A 23,138-nucleotide genomic window follows, 5' to 3' on the forward strand; every position below is an offset into this window, starting at 1 on the left:
CACATTCATGTATTGTACACATGCACACACACATCCATGTATTGTGCACACACACACGTCCATGTATTGTGTACACACACACATTCATGTATTGTACACACACACATTCATGTATTGGACACACACAAATCCATGCATTGTACACACACACATCTATGTATTGTGTACACACACACATCCATGTATTGTATACACACACACACACACACACACACACATCCATGTATTGTACACACACACATCCATGTATTGTACACACACACACACACACACACACACACACACACACACACACACACACACACATCCATGTATTGTACACACACACATTCATGTATTGTACACACACACACACATCCATGTATTGTACACACACACACACACACACATATCCATGTATTGTACACACACACATTCATGTATTGTACACACACACACACACACACACACACACACACACATATCCATGTATTGTACACACACACACACGCACACACACACACACGCACACACACACACACTTCCATGTATTGTACACACACACACACACACACACATCCATGTATTGTACACACACACATCTATGTATTGTACACACACACACACATTCATGTATTGTACACACACACACACACACACACACACACACACACATCCATGTATTGTACACACACACATCCATGTATTGTACACACACATATTCATGTATTGTACACACACACACACACACACACACACACACACACACACACACACACACACATCCATGTATTGTACACACATACACACATCCATGTATTGTATACTCACACACACACACATTCATGTATTGTACACACACACACACACACACACACACACACACACACACACACACACACACACCACACACACACACATCCATGTATTGTATACACACACACACACACACACACACACACACATTCATGTATTGTACACACACACACATTCATGTATTGTACACACACACACACCACACACACACATCCATGTATTGTACACACACACACATCCATGTATTGTGCACACACACACACACACACACACACACACACACATTCATGTATTGTACACACACACACATTCATGTATTGTACACACGCACACCCATGTATTGTACACACACACACATCCATGTATTGTACACACACACATCCATGTATTGTACACACACACATCCATGTATTCTACACATGCATACACACACACATCCATGTATTCTACACATGCACACACACACATCCATGTATTGTACACACACACACACACACACACACACACATCCATGTATTGTACACACACACACACACATCCATGTATTGTACTCACGCACACATCCATGTATTGTACACACACATACACACACATATCCATGTATTGTACACACACATCCATGTATTGTACACACACACACACACACATCCATGCATTGTACACACACACACACACACACATCCATGTATTGTACACACACACACACACACACACACACACACACACACACACACACACACACACACACACACACACATCCATGTATTGTACACACACACACACATCCATGTATTGTACACACACACACATCCATGTATTGTACACACACACACACATCCATGTATTGTATACACACACACACACATACACATCCATGTATTGTACACACACACACACACATTCATGTATTGTATACACACACACACACACACACACACACACACACACACACACACACATATCCATGTATTGTACACACACATCCATGTATTGTACACACACACATCCATGTATTGTACACACACACACACACACACACATCCATGTATTGTACACACACACACTTCCATGTATTGTACACACACACACACACACACACACACACACATCCATGTATTGTACACACACACATCCATGTATTGTACACACACACATCTATGTATTGTGTACACACACACATCCATGTATTGTATACACACACACACACATCCATGTATTGTACACACACACATCCATGTATTGTACACACACACACACACACACACACACACACACACACATCCATGTATTGTACACACACACACATTCATGTATTGTACACACACACACACACACACACACACACACACATCCATGTATTGTACACACACACACACACATCCATGTATTGTACACACACACACACATCCATGTATTGTACACACACACACATTCATGTATTATACACACACACACATCCATGTATTATACACACACACACACACATCCATGTATTATACACACACACACATCCATGTATTGTACACACATTCATGTATTGTACACACACACAGACACATCCATGTATTGTACACACACACACACACACACACACACACACACACACACATGTATTGTACACACACACACACACACACACATGTATTGTACACACACACACAGACACATCCATGTATTGTACACGCACACACATCCATGTATTGTACACACACACACACACATCCATGTATTGTACACAGACACACACACATGTATTGTACACACACACATTCATGTATTGTACACATGCACACACACATATTCATGTATTGTACACATGCGCATGCACACATTCATGTATTGTACACATGCACACACACATTCATGTATTGTACACACACACATTCATGTATTCACACACACACACACACACACACACATTCATGTATTGTACACACACACACACACACACATTCATGTATTGTACACACACACACATTCATGTATTGTACACACACACACATTTATGTATTGTACACACACACACACACACACACACACACACACACACACACACACACGTATTGTACACACACGCACACACACATCCATGTATTGTACACACACATCCATGTATTGTACACACACACACATCCATGTATTGTACACACACATATCCATGTATTGTATACACACACACACATCCATGTATTGTACACACACATATCCATGTATTGTATACACACACATATCCATGTATTGTATACACACACACACATTCATGTATTGTATACACACACACACATCCACGTATTGTACACACATGCACATCCACGTATTGTACACACACACACACACACGCACATCCATGTATTGTACACACACACATCCAAGCATTGTACACACACACATCCAAGCATTGTACACACACACACACACACATCCATGTATTGTACACACACACACATACACACATTCATGTATTGTACACATGCACACACACACACACATTCATGTAATGTACACATGCACACACACATACACACATTCATGTATTGTACACACACACACACACACACACACACACACACACACACATCCATGTATTGTACACACACACACACACACATCCATGTATTGTACACGCACACACACACACACACACACACACACACACACACACACACACACACACACACACACACACACACATCCATGTATTGTACACACACACACACACACATTCATGTATTGTACAAACACACACACACATCCATGTATTGTACAAACACACACACACACATCCATGTATTGTACACACACACACACACACACACACACACACACACACACACATCCATGTATTGTACACACACACACACATCCATGTATTGTACACACTCACATCCATGTATTGTACACATGCGCACACACACACACACATTCATGTATTGTACACATGCGCACACACACACACACACACACACACACACACACACACACACACACACGTCCATGTATTGTACACACACATTCATGTATTGTACACACACACACACACATGTATTGTATACACACACACACACACACACACATGTATTGTACACACACACACACACACACACATACATCCATGTATTGTACACACACACACACACACACACACACACACACACACACACACACACACACACATCCATGTATTGTACACACACACACATCCATGTATTGTGTACACACACACACACACATCCATGTATTGTGCACACACACACACACACACATCCATGTATTGTCCACACGCACACACACACACATCCATGTATTGTACACACGCACACACACACACATCCATGTATTGTACACACGCACACACATATCCATGTATTGTACACACACACACATCCATGTATTCTACACACACATCCATGTATTGTACACACACATTCATGTATTGTGCACACACACACACATCCATGTATTGTGCACACACACACATCCATGTATTGTACACACACACACACATCCATGTATTGTATACACACACACACACACACACACACATCCATGTATTGTACACACACATCCATGTATTGTACACACACACACATATCCATGTATTGTACACACACACACATATCCATGTATTGTACACACACACATCCATGTATTGTACACACACACACATCCATGTATTGTGCGCACACACACACACACACACACACATCCATGTATTGTACACATGCACAGCACTAAAACTATCCCCTTATGTAACCCTAATCTGCAAACACTCTTGTATGTGAGCACACACACACACACACACACACACACACACACACACACACACACACACACCATTTAAAATACCCCCTTGCCTAATCCTTACCCTAACCCGTAAACACTGCCACAAACACTCGTATCCCAATTGCTTTCACATATAACATACCTATTGCAAGTACCAGCTTTGGTGGTAGCTATAGATAATGTAACCAATGATGTTATGTTGTCCCATCTCACCTTCATTCTTGACGATTGGGGTTTGGATCACAGTATTGGTTCCGACTCTCCTAATACTAAAGCTTGAGAGCTTCCACTGGCTTGAGGCTATACCCTATTCCATGATGCCTGACGAGAGTTCCCCAGATGTCGTTTGCCACTTTGCTGGATCGAGATTGTGTTTTACTGGCTCAGGCTAAGTTTTACTATTTTTTTATTTTTTGGTCTATTTTTCTCCTTAGGATTGTAAACCATTGCAAACCTTTCCCTTAACCTTGTAGAGGATTTTTGTTGTGTGTGCGTTAATAGATATACTCTGTGTTTACCTCTGTTTGTGGTTTTCTTGTTGTGTGGGCCGTTGTTTCCCTCGCAGGCCTGAATTTCTATCCCTATCTAGTTGAACTTTAATTTTATCTCCACCAGTAAGGTCAATCCCAGACATTCCACCCTGTCAAAGGGATCAAGCAACTCTGTAGAAATTCAAAGGTTCCTAGAAAGAGTCATCCAAAAAATCCCTGCAGACCAAATCAGATCCAGAACTTACTCAAGGTTCTTTTTAGTTCCAAAGAAGACAGGGGACTGGAGGCCCATTTTGGATCTCAGCAGACTGAACAAGTCTGTCAAGAAAACAAAGTTTGAGATGGTGACACTGCAGTCCATACTCCCTTTTCTGGGAAAGGACAATTGGATGTGCTCCATCGATTTCCTGGATGCATACTACCATATAAAGATGGGCAGGAGATCCAGGAGATACCTACACTACCAGTTGGGAGCCAACCAATTCAGAGCTCTGCCCTTTGGACTCACTACAGCCCCCCAGAGTGTTTACCAAATGCATGGCAGTAGTCATGGCTCACCTGAAATGGCTAGGATTCCAGGTGTTTCTCTACTTAGACGACTGGCTCCTCACTGCCACCACCCAGACTCTATTGACCAAGGGAAGGCACACCACTATACATCTATGCTCAGAGCTGGGCATTACCATAAATTATGAAAAATCTGTCTTGTTGCCTTCTCATCATATTTAATTCATAGGAGCTGACTTAAACACAAAAGACATGGTAGCAAGACTGCCTCATGAAAGGGTGGAAACACTGCACTGTCAGGTATCAATCTTGCTCTTGGAAAGAAGGTGCAGGCAAAGTTTGTTCTCAAGGTTCTGGGGTCGATGGCAGCTGTGATAACTTTAGTCCCACTGGCACATTTACACATGAGGGTATTACAGTGGCTTCTCTTTGCTAAGTGGTCCATGCAGGAGATACCCATGTCACACAAGATCCTCCATACAGATACCTGCTAGAAGGACCTATGTTGGTGGCTTCAGTCCACGCAGGTGATAGGCAGACCTTATGTTCTCTCCCATCCAGAAGCTACAGTGACCACGGCCACTTCCCAGATAGGGTGGGGGGCATTATCTGGGACAGACCGTCCAAGGGACTTGGCAAGAACACGAATACCACTTGCACGTCAATATTGTAGAGATGGAAGCTGTGATTCTGGCATTGCAAGCATTCCAGAGCTCTCTTCCAACAGGTACAATTACAATACAGATGGACAATATGTCCATGGTGTGGTACATCAACAAACAAGGCAGAGCCAGATCCTACACTCTGTGTTGAGAGACTCGGAGAGTATGGCAATGGGCAATTTCTTTTCAACGTTTTCTGACTGCAATGCACATTTTGGGGAAATCCAACATGATAGCAGACAAGTTAAGCTGGGCAGTTCATATGCCTCATGAATGGTCCCTGAAACAGGAAGTTGCGAACCGCATTTATTGCAAGTGGGGCAAGCCTTGCTGTGACCTTTTTGCCACTTCCATGAATGTCAAATGCAGCAGCTACCTTGCCCTAATCCCCCCTCTGTGGGGAGTCACTGAGGGATGCACTTGTTTACGACTGACCCCCGGGACAACTTTATGCCTTTCCCCATTTCCATTGATACCCAAAGTTCTTCAGAAAGCAAAGTCATCGAGTCGCAACCTAATTCTCATTGTTCCATACGGGCCTCGACAAATCTGGTTCCCTTTCCTTTGGCCCTATCTTCAGGAGGAGCCTTGGATCCTGGACCCAGTTCCGGAACTTCTGACTCATCAGTCAGGGATGCTCCACCCCTCTGTTCAGACTCTCAGCTGACAGCTTGGTTACTCCACTTCCCATCTTAGCCAGGCTTCCAAACATTTCCCCTGTGGTGCGACAGATTCTGGTTTCATTGCACAAGAACACAACTGGAAAACTGTACGCTAGCAAATGGAAAAGGTTTGCTTACTGGGCTGCCAAAAATCATCTAACTCCCTTTATAGCACCCTATTTCTTCAGTTCATGAATTTTTAACAGAAATTTTCAGTCAAGGTGCAGCTGCAGCCGCTGTATGAGTACAACTTGCTGCCATTTCAAACTTCCCCATAGGATACAAAGGATCCAATATTATGTCACACAGATTATGCAAAGCTTTTCTGAGGGGTACATTCCTATTAAGACCCCCAATAAGAGAGAGGCTACCTCCTTGGGATCTAAATTTGGTAATTGCTAAGTTAAGTCTCCCTCATTTGAACTGGCTTCATCTTGACCACTAAAATTTCTAACATGGAAGACAATTTTCTTAACAGCTACATCTTCAACCAGGAAGGTTTCAGAACTTCAACCCCTGTCTGTTCCTCCTCCCTATTTAGTTTTTCACAAAGACAGAGCCTCTATGAGAACAAATCCTTCTTTTCTGTCCAAAGTATGCTCTGAGTCCAACTTAAATCAGTCTATTAATTTACCTGTCTTTTTTCCCAACTGTAGCAACAAGGCAGAGTATATTCTCCACCAATTGGATGTCCATAGACAATTACGTTTCTATTTACATAGGACAGAGGAGTATAGAAAATCCAATCAATTAATTGTTTCCTTCTCAGATAACAGGAAAGGAGCTCCAGTTTCAAGGGTTACTTTATCTAAATGGCTTACAGATACCATTTCTTATGTATATACCTCTCAGCAAAAGCAACTAACAGGGAGAATTTGAGGCCATTCAGCTAGAGCTATGTCGACCTCCACCATCTTTCAGGCCAGACTTCTCTGGATTCAATCTATGCTGCAGCCACATGGGTTAATCCTCGTACCTTTATCACTCATTACAAAGTAGACGTGGTCTCCTGGAATTGGGCTTCCTTTGGTTCCACTGTTCTAAAGAGTTTATTCCCTTGAGCTACCTAAGAAAGAACGTGCTGGGGATGCTCTCCCAGCCATCAATAATGAAGGCGAAATGGGACAACATAACATAAAGAAGTTATGTACTCACCGTAAGAGTCCATGTTTGTTGTCCATGATCTCGCCTTCATTCTTGCATCCCACCCTCCTTCCCCCTACCTGGAGGATCGCGAGGAAAGTTTCTGGAATTGGTCATGAGTTTTCTGATTCCCTTCTCGCTTCATGATGCATGGGCTAAGGAGTAGTATGACTACCTTATACTCTTTAGTATTTACAAACAAGATCTGGGGAACTTTCGCCAGGCATCATGGGATAGGGTATAGCCTCGAGCCAGTGGAAGAGCTCGAGCTTTAGTATTAGGCCGAGTCAGAACCGAGTATCGGTTCCGAATTTCAACTGTCAAGACTGAAGGCTGAGATTATGGACAACAAACATGGAACATTATGGTGAGTACATAACTTCGTTTCTGACATCTATGTCCTGTATTTATAGGTATAAATATATCGTATGCATGGATCAATACTTTTTGTATGCATGAATCAATACTTTTTGTATGCATGGATCAATACCTTTTGAATGCATGGATCAATACTTTTTGAATGCATGGATCAATACTTTTTGTATGCATGGATCAATACTTTTTGTATGCATGGGTCAATACTTTTTGAATGCATGGATCAGTGCTTTTTGTATGCATGGATCAATACTTTTTGTATGCATGGATCAATACTTTTTGTATGCATTATTTATTAAATCAATCAGGTCAGCCAACCAGTTAGCATGAATATTGTCTGGCACAATGAATAAAATCAAGCTGTATCACAGCACACTCATCTTCTGATTATGTATTTATTCTGTCTGGGACGACTGTCAGGGAAAATGTCCTTGTCACCATAAGCTCCTGTCTTAGCCCTTTCTTGGAGTTGTGGATTAAGAGGCCATGTCTGGATTGAATCTGTGCCGGTGGGGCACTCATAAGGATTGTCCATCCATCATTAGGAAGTTGTAGTCCCTCTCTTTTCTTAGCTTGCGCAGCCGGTAAGGAGTGGAAGGTGAAGGTAGTCATGTTCTCCTTTTTGTGCCCTGGAGTCCTTGTTTCTGTGCCCTGGGGTCCTTGTTTCTGTGCCCTGGGGTCCTTGTTTCTGTGCCCTGGAGTCCTTGTTTCTGTGACGTGGGGTCCTTGTTTCTGTGCCGTGGGGTCCTTGTTTCTCTTTGTCATCCTTTCACTCAGGCTGATCCTACATTTCATTCCAGGGTTCAGGGAAGTAGCGCAATGTCATTCTCAGCTCTTTACTGTGACCAGGATGCGAGTTGGTTCTAGATGTTAGCCTTTTGGTAGTACATGAACTCCCCTGGTCTTAGCCAGTTGTCCCCATGACTTTAACGATGGCCAGCTCCCCCTCAAGGCCTGTCTGAGTATTTTTTTCCTGACCACTGTGGTCTCCATAGGCAGAAATGGAAATTCAGAGCTGCAGGGAAGCCTTCCACTCTAACTTCGAATGTGGAAACATTTCTTATTTTGGGTAGAACGAGTACCATGTGGTACCCCAGGCATTTACTGCGAGGGGTCCTTCAAGGTTTCGATGTCTTTCTACTTGTATTTTAGTTTTTTATGATTTCTTGGCCATTTTCTATCTCCATTTTTTCTTTAACTCGTGTCAGATAAAGTAAATAATTGTATCCACCATGGTAAACAAATCCCACACAGACTTCCATACACTTTGTGTCACTTGTTTAGGCCCACACCACGATGTCCCAAGTTGTTGTTTCTGTGCTAGGTTTAATTCTAGAACTATTGGGTGTAGGGCTGAATTCTTAGCGCATTTCCGAGATCCACCTGATGGCATTCACATGTCATTCCAAACTCTAATATTATAAGCGCAAAAAAGAAAAGAAACGTAAGCTAAGGTCTTCGGATGACAGTTATTCATCCTCCAACTCTTCTACTAGACTTGTCATTGCGGAAAGTGAGGCACCTTTGCAACCCCCATCAATCTTTGATACAGTGACGCAAGCCTTGATTGAGACCCATTTTGGAGTCCGACATGCCTTGGGTCCCTTCAACTTCTCCTGCACCTTCAGCTCATTAGTTGAGTCCAAGAGCGCTCAGCAGGCTGTGGCTTCCGATGAGCATTTACTAACTGCTGACTCAAAAAGGCCAAAGCCTGTGCTGGTTTGCCTTCAATCCAGAGAGTCAGGCGCTAGGGCCTCAGACGCACCTAGGACTAAGGCCAAAGCCACCCCAAAGAAAGGCAGTGTGGCAGGGCCTTGGCCTATGGGCTCCCAGTTTTAGGGACCCCAGCAAGATTTGATCTAACTAGCTGTAGATTTAATTAACATTGTAAGAGCTAGACAGATAACAGGGGACATTACCCTAGGAAAAAGAAAAAGGGATGCTCCTCCTGAATTTTTTCCAGACCCATTACAATCAGAAGACTCTGATTTGGAGGAGTATGGCTTAGAGGCAGGCCTCTCTTATACATCCTATGAGGAATCTGATTCAGAGGAAAAATCTTCCTTTTGCTTCCCCACCTAAAGATCTTACTTTTGGAGGGACACTCCATGCTATGAGACAGTATTTTCAGTGGGGGGCACAAGAATACCTCCTGGCCAAAGAGAGAATTAGAGAGTTCTTGGACCTCCCTGTACACAAACCATTAGCTGTTCCACTTATTTTGGAAGTGGTGGAGGATCTTTTCCAGGATGCCTCCTTGAATCCTGACTCCCTCCCTCTGCCTGTATAAAACCAGACAGGCTCTTCATGGTACAAAACTCTTACAAATATCTGTTCAAAGACCCCTCTACTGACCCAGAACTGGTCACCCCAGACCCTAAAGGGGCTAGAGCCATTTTCTCCAGGAAAACTTTGTCTGCAGACAAAGAGAGTAGGGCTCTTGATAGGTTTAGAAAAAAAGTATATGCTTCCACCACTCTGAGGGCCCTCAACTGTCAATTCCATATGATCAAATACCAGCTAACCATTCTAGACAAGCTTAAACAAAGGATGTCAACCCTAGAGAATAAAAATCTTTCCAAAGACCTATAGACCTGTGCCATGCCAGTTTCCAGGTAGCTACACAGTCTCTGCACTGTGGGTATGATGTCATGGAAGCATCCTGCAGGGCAGCTGCCACTGGCTCAGTTATCAGAAGACATGCTTGACTTGGGGAACAGTCTGTCCCTGATCATGTAAAGGCTAGTGTATTGGATGCACCCCTTGAGAAGGACCACCTTTTTGGCCCTAAAGCAGAAGACGTCCCCAAAAAGATGGAGGACAAGGCTAAGTCTATGCAAACAGTCCAGGACCTTCTTCAAGGGCAACCTCCCAGGTTCAGCGGGAACTTCCCTGCTAAGCATTGGTCCTTCCCACCCAACCCAAGAGTAAACAGAGGAAGCCTCAAAGGGGAAGAACCCCTAGGCAAAGACCTCAGGAGTAAAGATCAAGGCAATGGGCATCAGAACCTCACAGGACGGGAGTTCTAGGCCAAAAGCCCTGCCACAGAACAATTATGACTTTGTCTGCTCCACCCTTCCATCCCCACCCCAAAACTAGGAGGTAGGCTGTCACTTTTCCATCAAAACTGGACCCACATCATTTCAGGTCAATGGGGTTTAGACATTATTTCAAATGGTTACAAACTCACTTTCAGAGAGCCTTTAAAATACTCAGGTTATCCAAATGTACCTCAAAATCAGAAATCACAAAGCCTCGAACAAATTCAAATTCTTTGCTCCCAGGGAGCAGTGGAGCCAGTTCCAGAAGAACACAAAGGGAAAGGGTTTTACTTAAGGATATTACTAGCCCCAAGAAAGGAAGGGTCTTGGCTTCCCATACTAGAACTGTCCAACTTAAATCAATTTCTCAGGGTGCCAAAATTCAAAATGCTGACCCTTCAGAAATTACTATCCATGATAACTCCTTAGGCCTTCATGGTCTCAATAGACGCAAAGGATGCCTATTTGGACATTCCCGTTCAAACATCACACGCAAGCTTTCTTTGCTTCAGAGCAAGCTTCAGTCACTGTCATTTTTCAGCACTGCTCTTTGGATTGTCTACTGCTGCAAGGGTTTTCACAAAGTGCTTCGCTCATGCCATTGCCTTCTGCAGGACCAAAGGGGTTCAGATTTACTCCTGGCTGGATGATTGTCTGATACAAGCCACAGATCTGCAGAAAATACACAAGGACTTGAAATTGACACATGAACTTCCAACTTCTCTGGGGTTTACAGTAAACCTCAAGTTTAGTTTTTCTAGGGGCACTTCTGGACTCTTCTCTTCAGAGGGCCTTCTTCCTCCCTGAAAAAATCACCTTCTTGATCGCCTATTTCCCCAAAATTCCAGGAAAAGCAGTACATCACAGCCAGAGGATTCCTCAGATTGCTGCGACACATGGCATCCTGTATCCTCATGGTGTCCCTAGCCAGGATGCACATGAGGAAAATTCAGTGGTACCTGAAGAATGTCTGGTGCCAGAGCTCTCAGTACCTGGACGCTGAAATACACCTGATACCTTGCCTCAGACAGGAGTTCAACGGTGGGTACAGGCTTGCAGCCAAAATCAGGGCCTACCCTTTAGATTTACACCCAAGGGCCAAACCCTCACCACGGATGCTTCAGAAATAGCCTGAGGAGGCTACGTCCTACACCTCCAAACCCAATGAGTATGGGACACTTAGCACAAGAAGAAACATAACAATTGGAATGAACTAATGGCAGTGCAAAAAGGATTACTGGGCTTCAAAGGAAAATGGGTAGCAGGGGTTCTGGTAATACAGACAATACCACAATCATGAAGTACATAAACTGGCAGGGAGGCACACATTCCTATGCTCTGTATTGTCTAGCCATGCAAGTCTGGGAGACTGCACACTCTCTGGAGCTACACCTCATGGCACAATATCTGCCAGGGAAATGAAATACTCTAGCTCACCACCTCAGCAGAAACTTGACAGATCCCCCACGAATGGCATTTGCATCAGGGAAAATTTCTCAGCATAACTCCGAAATGGGGGGGGGGTCCCACAGGTGGATCTTTTTGCCAGCAAAGACAATGTACACCTGAAGAAATTGTGTACCACGACAAGGCAAACATCTTCATGGAGAATCAATGCTTTCCCCTTCCTATGGAATCACCTCTTCATTTACGCCTTTCCCCCCTTACCCCTTTTACCTCAAGTACTTCTAAAGATTAGGGAAGAGGGTCAAAGGGCTGTACTGATAACACCAGACTGGCCCAGACAGCACTGGTTTCCACTCCTCCTCGAGCTCACCAATCAGAAACCTTGGCTGTTAGCACAGAGGATAGACTACCTCACCCAGAACAAGGGGAGGATTGTGCATCCCAACCTTCAGACTCTGTGTTTCAGCCTGGATAATTCCACAGCACCCAACCCCAACATCATACTTAAGTCAGCAGGTGCAAAACATTCTAAAAGTGTCTAGAAGACCTAGTACTAGAAAATCTTAGCCAGATGGAAAAGATTCTATATTTGCTGCCAGAAGCATCACCTTGGACTAAATTCGGCTAACATTGCAGTCATCCTGGCCACTCTGATGGATAAAGGCCTGTCTTATTCCTCTGTTGAGATACATGCATCAGCCACTACAATCTTTTCACACCCCCTGCTTACACAATTTCTTTGGGGTGTCATTCACATTAGGCCTCCCAGGAGGAAGCTCACCCCTCCATGGGACGTGAACTGTGTCTTAGAAAAACTGACTTTGCCTCCTTTTGAGCCTGCAGCTAATGTTTCAGTAAAGTTTCTCTCCTGGAAAACTGCACTGCTACTGGCTATCACATCAGCCATCAGAGTTGCAGGCCCTTATGGCAGTGGAACCTTTATTATCTTCCATAAAGACAGGGTTTCCCTCAGAACTAATCCTTCCTTCATGTCTAAGGTGGTCATGTATGTGTCTCTAAATCACGCCATTCATCTACTTACCTTCTTCCCCAATCCTCAAAACAAAGGGAAAAGAATACTTCACCCTTTGGATGTACACAGAATGCTACGTTTCTACCTAGACAGGGCAAAATCAGACCAGCTGTTTTTAACCTTCGCCCCTGGCTCTGAAGGAAAGCCAGCTTCTAAACAGACCATTTCCAAGTGGATATCACACTGCATTTCCTTTGTTACAGCCATCATGGCACAAAGCCCTCTGAATTGATTAGGTCACTCTCAGCTAGCGCCACAGCTACTTCTGCAACTTTACTTAAGGGGGTTCTCACTGAAGACATGTTGGAGGCAGCCACCTGGTCTTCTGCGCATACCTTCACAAGGCACTACCACCCGGCAGCCTTTTCTAAGTCCAGAGCAGGATTTGCATCTGCAGTGCTGCAGGGGATCCTCTCCTGTCCATGATCATCTTCCACCCTCAGTTAAACTTTGGGAATCTTTCTAACAGTCAGGACTGCAACAGTGAAACACAAAGAACATAGTACAGTTGTGTACACTTACCATAAATGCAGATGTTAGAGTGTATTCACTGTTGCAGTCTTCTTTTCCTCCCTCCTACGTAGGTTAAAAATTCATCTCATGTAGCCATTTAATGAATGAATGAATTAATTAATTAATTAATTAAATGTATCCATTTGTTTACCAGGATAGTCCAACTGGACAATAGTGTCCATTTTCAGCGGTGGTCCAAAGAGAGAAACACCAGCCAAGTACATTTTTACTAATACATGTCATGTAAAAAGAAAAAAATTATACTATACAGATTAATTGTGTCTATTTAACGTTTTAGCTGAGATCAGAAAAGCAATTTATATACATGGGAAATTATCTCATCTCTCATGTATATATTTTTGTTGTTTAAACATATAAATACAGTACAACATGTCTTAGAATTCCCTAAGCTTCTGTAGTGCAATTAATGCGTCATCTAACAGAATACAGTTTACAACTGTGTGGAAGACCTAAGGATATAGATAAGGGAGAAGGTTATAGGAGTTATGGAGTTGGTAGAAGTGTAATTTGAGGTTCTATCTGGGTGAAGGAAGTTATCCCTGGTTAGTACATGAACCATGGGACACTTCCCCAGGCTACCATGGTTTAGGTCCCCCTACCTTGGTTCACTTATGGCCCACTTTGGGCTCTTCTTAGAAGGGGTCAAGAAAATACTGAAGTGATGATGCGGGCTGGCTATCTTTATACCTGAGCATGCTGACGTCAGAGAGGGCATCCGGCAGCCTGGGAGGTGAAAAGAGTTTTCTCTAGTAGTTGGGCCGGCCAAGGGCTGTCACGGCAGGAAATCCCAACAATCAGTACTGCAACAGTAAACACACTTGAGTATCTACATGTATGGCAAGTGTCTTCCTGCCCAGAAGCTCATTCCACTTGGGCAGTGGCTTTTCAGGGGCCTTTCACAAAGGAGTGGATGCTACGTCTATCTTGGAAACTGCTACTTGGTCCTCTGTGCACACCTTCGCTTAACACTAGAAAATTGATGCTTTCTACAGTTCCAGGACTGCTTTTGCAAAGTCTGTCCTGTCTGGACTACTATACAGCCAATCACCCTTCTGTCTGCCTTCATTTATGGGCATCACCCATTTGTCAAGATTACTGCAGCAGTGATTTCATTCACAACATAGTGTAGTTGTGTACAGACTTACCATAACAGTAGATGTCCTACCGATTACTGTTGCAGTGACAACAGTGATTTCATTCAGGACATAGTGTAGTTGTGTACAAACTTACCTTAACAGTAGATGTCCTATTGATTACTGTTGAAGTATTCCTTCCCACCCTTCTTCCCCTTTCTTCCTTCTCCCCCCTCTGCTTTAAGCACTACTCTGTTGTACGTCCTAGCTGGTCAGTCTTCCTCCCTCGATGGTCTTCAGGACACTGGCTTGGAGGCAGTCTAGGGTACACACTCATATGCCAGTCTGTATACGTGTACACTTATGAGCCGAGGTCATCTATCAGTTGTACAGCTCTGGGAAGATACAGCTGTACTACCATGTTCTGATGTCAGCAGTGACCAGCCATATGTCAGGAATACTGCAACAGGACATCTGCTGTACTGGTAGGTTCTTACACAGTTGTACTGTCACTCCATGCAGCCTCAACTGTTGGAGGTTCCCTGTAACTAAGTATATGTTTACTTGTGTTACTTCTTGACGAAGAAGATGGCGAGTTTACACTGCAGTTTCTTGATTTGATGAGATGCTGGGTATGGGACTAAGTGTTATGTAGTTAATGCATTATATTATAATATGACTCATTACAGGCACATGTCCATGCCTGAATACAGAAGTCATTTACATAAAGAGATGCGTAATTCTGACAAATGGAAAGGTTAAACCCATTGGCGGGTGACCTCCTAGATCAACTGATATGGTAAGAATGTGCGTTATTTCTCCTGGTTTTACTAAATAATAAGAGTTTATAGTCCACATATACACAGTGTGTACTGTTAATAGTCACAGTCTTAACTGGGTGGAAGTGATGAAAAAGCCTTCCACATCCTCACTCATTCTGTGAGCACTATATATTCTGTCCTGTCATTGACACTGTTCTGACTAGAATGTCACAGCTACTTCCTGTAGTTCTGACATATGAGATCCAGGCTGAAAAGCTGAAAGACACAACAACAAGCATGACGTTTGGTGTAACAAGAACCTTAAATGTGTATTTCACAAAGGTATACAACTAAAACAAATTTAATTCAGTGATGCATTTTTCAGTATGTTGAGATATGCTGCATGCCTTTTCTAGAATCTGATTGTGAAAGGTGTTGGTGTAGCAAAGTGCTACCATGTTTGCTGAGGGTGAGGATGACCTTACTGGTCTTTCTTTTTTCTGCTAGTTTACAGTTATGTTTGGATCCCAAGCAGAAGAAGGTCTGTATACCTTAAACTTCTTCAACTGCTACAATCTCGGTGACAACAAAAACCCTTTCAGTATTGAGGTAAGTGCTGTTTTGTGATTCATGTCAGTGCCTCAGTTGTTTTCTTGTTTTGGAGAAGGTCATGCTAATAACATAAAAATGTTAAGCATTTGTTTTTTGTTTTGGAGAAGCATGTCTTCAAACTTTGTTCCCCCCAACATGATTTTCCCTTGGAGATGGTATGAGTTTGTGGAACAGATGCAAATAATTTCTTGTGAAGGATGAAAAAAAATGATTGGGTAGAATCTTCCTAATGTCTGCTATGTGGGACAATGCAATGATTTAAGAATGTCAACCAGTTGATCCAATGTCTGTTTTTGCCTGATCCAAAATGAGAGATGTTGGATCCGATCATATCAGACTTTGGTGCCTTATGTGAGAGTATTATATCAGCGAGCTCAGATTCCTCCCCTACCCAGAACTTCCTCCTCTTAGCTGATTTACTCAGATCACATATGCTGCCTACCAAACCAGATGTGTTTTATGGGAGCTCCCGTTATTTCTTAAGTGATGACCATTTTTTGATTCTCAGCTTACTCCTCCCTTACCCATTCCAGTGACCTAAATATGGCCTGTGACTTAAATAGGACATGCAGGAGGGACAGATTTATCTCCCAGTGACTGCTGCATCTTTGGAACAGACTACCAATTCATGTGAAACAGAGCACGTCTGTGACACTGTTCAAGAGAACCTGGGTGAGTGGATGGGGAACCATAAATTCTTACCGGGCATAGAGCCCACAACTTTCCAGGATATGGGTAATCATTACTAAATGCAATCTTGAGTATTGACTAGCATTTCTATGGTATTACATTGAGAGGAAATGGCTAGGCTTAAAATGATCTCCAGATCAATAGCCTAGTAATCTCCTGTGATGCTATGATCCTATAGGATAGTTGTTAGTTTTCTTCCTCATTTAAGATTAGTATATTTATTAGATGCTTAGATTTGTTAGTAACGTATTGAGATAGTTATTTTGAGAATGCACTGGATAGAACTTTCTAGTAATATTCTATAGATTACATAATGGTTTTCATACAGATATTTATAAGTTAGCATTCAAGTAAAATAGTTATATAGTGACTTTAATATATATCTTAATAGGATAGTAGTTAAGTAAGGTAGTTAGTATGTTATTCTTCTCTTATGTCCATCCGTCCCTTGATCTACACCCCTTTTTCCCATTTTTACACATGGGGTCAGTGTGTGAGTTTAGTAGTGACAATCATCTAGAGCCAAGGTTCCCATCACTGGCAAGCTGGTGCAGAATAGTTTCTATTACTGTTATTGTTAAAGTTTTCTTAGTGTTAAAAGGTTGTTCTTATGTCTGACAAGTCCACTGGTTTCAAAAAGTGTTCAGCCACTGGACACAAGATACCCTCCAAGACCTCTGTGTTTATTGTTTAGGTTCTTCCCACTTACAGGATAGCTGCGGTATCTGTGCAGTCTTTGGTACCAGAGCACATCTCGGCAGAAAGGAAAAACTTAAGGGAATTCTTCCCCCTCAGATAGGGTCTACAGTGTCTACTGAATCCAAGGCACCTTCTGCCTTTTCTTTTTCAGACAAAAAGAGGGAAAAATGAAGAGAAATTTAGAGAAAAACTTACAGAAAAACGGTTTGAAAAGAGAAAGGGAAGAGAAATCGAGAAAAAAACGTACAGAAAAATGGTTTGAAAAGAGACAAGAAGAAAGGGCAGAGAAACCAAAGACAAGGAGTCCGGATCCAAGTGCTGTTTTGGGTCTGCAACCTAAGTTGTTTAGGCAGTCGGATCCACCTGAGGATCCGGAACTCCCTCCCTGAAACTTTCTTTTCCTCTGGGACCAGTCAGCCACATACTTCATTCCCCGATACTTCAAAGACTACATTCAAGACGTTTGTGTGTAGCTTCTTCTTCAAGGTCTGATTGATCTACCAGAAATAAACTGAAATGGATGCTGACTGTACAATGAGGACATTACTGAGGACACAAATTCAGCTGGGAGGTCCTCCCGACCCATCCCAGAGGAGAGGACTGGAACAGCCTCATCGACACCGTCCGTACTAGTACCCCACAAACCAAACTCCAGCAATCCGAGCAACACCAATAACCAGAACACAAAGTCGCTGAATATGGAAACAAGAAAAAGCAGCACAATGACCAAAATAAAACAATGTTCACAATAGATTAATCCTGTCAGTTTTCAGACTTCATCAGACTCTGTTTAACAATGACCAAAATAAAACAATGTTCACAATAGATTAATCCTGTCAGTTTTCAGACTTCATCAGACTCTGTTTAACAAAACAAACGTTCTTTATTTAAAACACACTTAAACATCACAGGAGCAAGTAGAAAGTTCAAAATTAAATAAATAGTAACATCCATTAGTAGTTGCCACTGCAATTCACATTTTTCAAAGTGCAACTTCCAGGACCACCCTCTAGGGTTTACTTCTGTTTTTCAAAGTACCTGGAACCAAACACTATAGTCTGGTGTCACACTTCTTCTTCTTTCAGCTTTTCCCGGTTAAGGGTCGCCACAGCGGATCATGATTTGCAGTGGAGTTTTTTTATAGTGTTGAGTTGCCAGCCCGGCGTCCAACCTTCCACAGAAGACACACACACACACACACACACGCACACACACACACAGCCAATTTAGAGTGTCCAGTCCACCTACATGTCATTGGGATGTGGGAGGAAACCGGAGCTCCCGTGGGAAACCCACAATAACACAGGGAGGACATGCAGACTCTGCACAGAAGGCACCCCAGCCAAGGATCGAACCAGGGGACCTCTTGCTGTGAGGCGACAACGCCAACTGCTGCACCACCATGGCCGCCCAGTCTGGTGTCACACTAATATGTCTGTATAAAGAATTAGCAATGTTCTTGTTTCTAACATCATAATCATTGTCGTATATTCTGTCCTTCAAATGCCATTTTTTTTTTTTTCATAATGTCATAAGTTTATAGGAGATTACTAGGATAATAGCTTAAGGGCCTTACAATCCTAGCCAATATAACACAACTTTACCTAATACGTGGCCCCTAGGGGCAAGAGGATGGTATGGATTTGTTCCTGTGTATTGAGCATCTTACAGCTGTCCCCTGTCCTTAAGGGGCATAGGTACTACCCCAGGTGTGAATTTACTATCCCCCATCCATTGACCCAAATTGTATTTGAAAAGGGCCAGGAAAGGGCTTTGCTTAATGTGAATAGGAAGCCTGTTTTTAAAGAAGGGACAATCTCTGAGATGCATATCTGTCTCTCCCGCATGATTTGTTTGAGTTGCTGACTAAATTTTGGTCCCTAGATCAGGTAGCCTTTGTGCTGTTTGACTTTTAGATGTGTAGCAGCTCCATTATGGCTATATTTGTGAACATCTTGTTGGACAGGCATAGGTCACCCCTTAATGGTTGGTAGGAGACAGAGTAAAGGGATAGGGCTTTTAGTCTCTCTGCATATTTCATGTTTAAACCATGTATTTTCTTTGGGAGGAACCTCTGAGGTTGCTCCAGCTTCTGTAAATGCCTAGTTAAGTACATGCCAAATGGGACACTGTACTCAGTTATTGGTCTAACGAGGGCTGAGTACAGCAAGACTGTAATTTCCTTGGATCTGGATGCCATAGATTTACTTAAGTTGTGCCACATGAAATGATTTCCTCACCACTGTAAACACATGGCAGTCAAAGATCAGTTCCTGTCCATGAGCCAGTTGGCTACCCATTTGGTGACATATGGATTTATGCCCAGTTTTATGAAATACCTGTGTTGGGAATTGCATCAGATGCCTTAGCCAGGTAGAGGTGGACAGTGTGTACTGGATTACCCTCATCCATTGCCTTAGTAACTTTCTCAAAGAAATACACCAGATTCAGTAGGCGTGGCCTCCCCTTAACAAAGCTGAACAGGGTTGAGTCCAGTGTTTGGAGGTCTCATATGTCTTTATTTATCAGGTCCATGATTATTATTTCCTGTTTGATTCAGTAGGTGTGGCCTCCCCTTAACAAAGCTGAACAGGGTTGGGTCCAGTGTTTGGAGGTCTCATATGTCTTTATTTATCAGGTCCATGATTATTATTTCCTGTTTGATTCAGTAGGCGTGGCCTCCCCTTAACAAAGCTGAACAGGGTTGGGTCCAGTGTTTGGAGGTCTCATATGTCTTTATTTATCAGGTCCATGATTATTATTTCCTGTTTGATTCAGTAGGCGTGGCCTCCCCTTAACAAAGCTGAACAGGGTTGGGTCCAGTGTTTGGAGGTCTCATATGTCTTTATTTATCAGGTCCATGATTATTATTTCCTGTTTGATTCAGTAGGTGTGGCCTGCCCTTAACAAAGCTGAACAGGGTTGGGTCCAGTGTTTGGAGGTCTCATATGTCTTTATTTATCAGGTCCATGATTATTATTTCCTGTTTGATTCAGTAGGCATGGCCTGCCCTTAACAAAGCTGAACAGGGTTGGGTCCAGTGTTTGGAGGTCTCATATGTCTTTATTTATCAGGTCCATGATTATTATTTCCTGTTTGATTCAGTAGGCGTGGCCTCCCCTTAACAAAGCTGAACAGGGTTGGGTCCAGTGTTTGGAGGTCTCATATGTCTTTATTTATCAGGTCCATGATTATTATTTCCTGTTTGATTCAGTAGGCTGGCCTGCCCTTAACAAAGCTGAACAGGGTTGGGTCCAGTGTTTGGAGGTCTCATATGTCTTTATTTATCAGGTCCATGATTATTATTTCCTGTTTGATTCAGTAGGCATGGCCTGCCCTTAACAAAGCTGAACAGGGTTGGGTCCAGTGTTTGGAGGTCTCATATGTCTTTATTTATCAGGTCCATGATTATTATTTCCTGTTTGATTCAGTAGGCATGGCCTGCCCTTAACAAAGCTGAACAGGGTTGGGTCCAGTGTTTGGAGGTCTCATATGTCTTTATTTATCAGGTCCATGATTATTATTTCCTGTTTGATTCAGTAGGCATGGCCTGCCCTTAACAAAGCTGAACAGGGTTGGGTCCAGTGTTTGGAGGTCTCATATGTCTTTATTTATCAGGTCCATGATTATTATTTCCTGTTTGATTCAGTAGGCATGGCCTGCCCTTAACAAAGCTGAACAGGGTTGGGTCCAGTGTTTGGAGGTCTCATATGTCTTTATTTATCAGGTCCATGATTATTATTTCCTGTTTGATTCAGTAGGCATGGCCTGCCCTTAACAAAGCTGAACAGGGTTGGGTCCAGTGTTTGGAGGTCTCATATGTCTTTATTTATCAGGTCCATGATTATTATTTCCTGTTTGATTCAGTAGGCATGGCCTGCCCTTAACAAAGCTGAACAGGGTTGGGTCCAGTGTTTGGAGGTCTCATATGTCTTTATTTATCAGGTCCATGATTATTATTTCCTGTTTGATTCAGTAGGCATGGCCTCCTTAACAAAGCTGAACAGGGTTGGGTCCAGTGTTTGGAGGTCTCATATGTCTTTATTTATCAGGTCCATGATTATTATTTCCTGTTTGATTCAGTAGGCATGGCCTCCTTAACAAAGCTGAACAGGGTTGGGTCCAGTGTTTGGAGGTCTCATATGTCTTTATTTATCAGGTCCATGATTATTATTTCCTGTTTGATTCAGTAGGCGTGGCCTCCCCTTAACAAAGCTGAACAGGGTTGGGTCCAGTGTTTGGAGGTCTCATATGTCTTTATTTATCAGGTCCATGATTATTATTTCCTGTTTGATTCAGTAGGCTGGCCTCCCCTTAACAAAGCTGAACAGGGTTGGGTCCAGTGTTTGGAGGTCTCATATGTCTTTATTTATCAGGTCCATGATTATTATTTCCTGTTTGATTCAGTAGGCGTGGCCTGCCCTTAACAAAGCTGAACAGGGTTGGGTCCAGTGTTTGGAGGTCTCATATGTCTTTATTTATCAGGTCCATGATTATTATTTCCTTGACCTTACACGTAAGATTAATCAACCTTATGGGTCTGTAATTTCCCAGGTCAGCAGATGGTCCCTTTGTGCAGAGGGGTGACTGTTGCTGTCCTCCACTCCTTGGGACAAAGCCAGTCCAAAGGCTGTGGTTAAATAGAGATCCTAATGGGCCCGATAAGTCCTGATTTAAGCTGTTTAAAAGGCAACCTGTTATATTGTTAGGCCCCATTGAAGCCTTATTTATAGCTTTAGATAGCACAGTGGCATTCTGTTTTTTGGTGATAATTGGCAGTGGATTGGTAGAGAGTATTTTTTAGGGAAGAACTGGAGGTGATGGGCAGGTGAAAATTCGATTGAATTTTTTTTTTTTTTTTTTAGGGGGG

General features: G+C 42.8%; 1 protein-coding gene across 1 annotated transcript in view; it reads left to right on the forward strand.

Annotated features, from left to right (window-relative positions):
* The window catches only part of GPR108 (G protein-coupled receptor 108), a 1,998,409-nt gene that overhangs the window by 773,949 nt on the left and 1,201,322 nt on the right, over positions 1–23,138 (forward strand). The window contains exon 8 of the mRNA XM_044082382.1: positions 16,775–16,876. Within this exon, the coding sequence (XP_043938317.1) occupies positions 16,775–16,876 (102 nt within the window). The remainder of the gene's footprint in view (positions 1–16,774; positions 16,877–23,138) is intronic.

This window comes from Protopterus annectens, chromosome 9.part0 (genome assembly GCF_019279795.1).
Source record: "Protopterus annectens isolate FY-2018-M chromosome 9.part0, PAN1.0, whole genome shotgun sequence".
Lineage (NCBI taxonomy): Eukaryota > Metazoa > Chordata > Ceratodontiformes > Protopteridae > Protopterus > Protopterus annectens.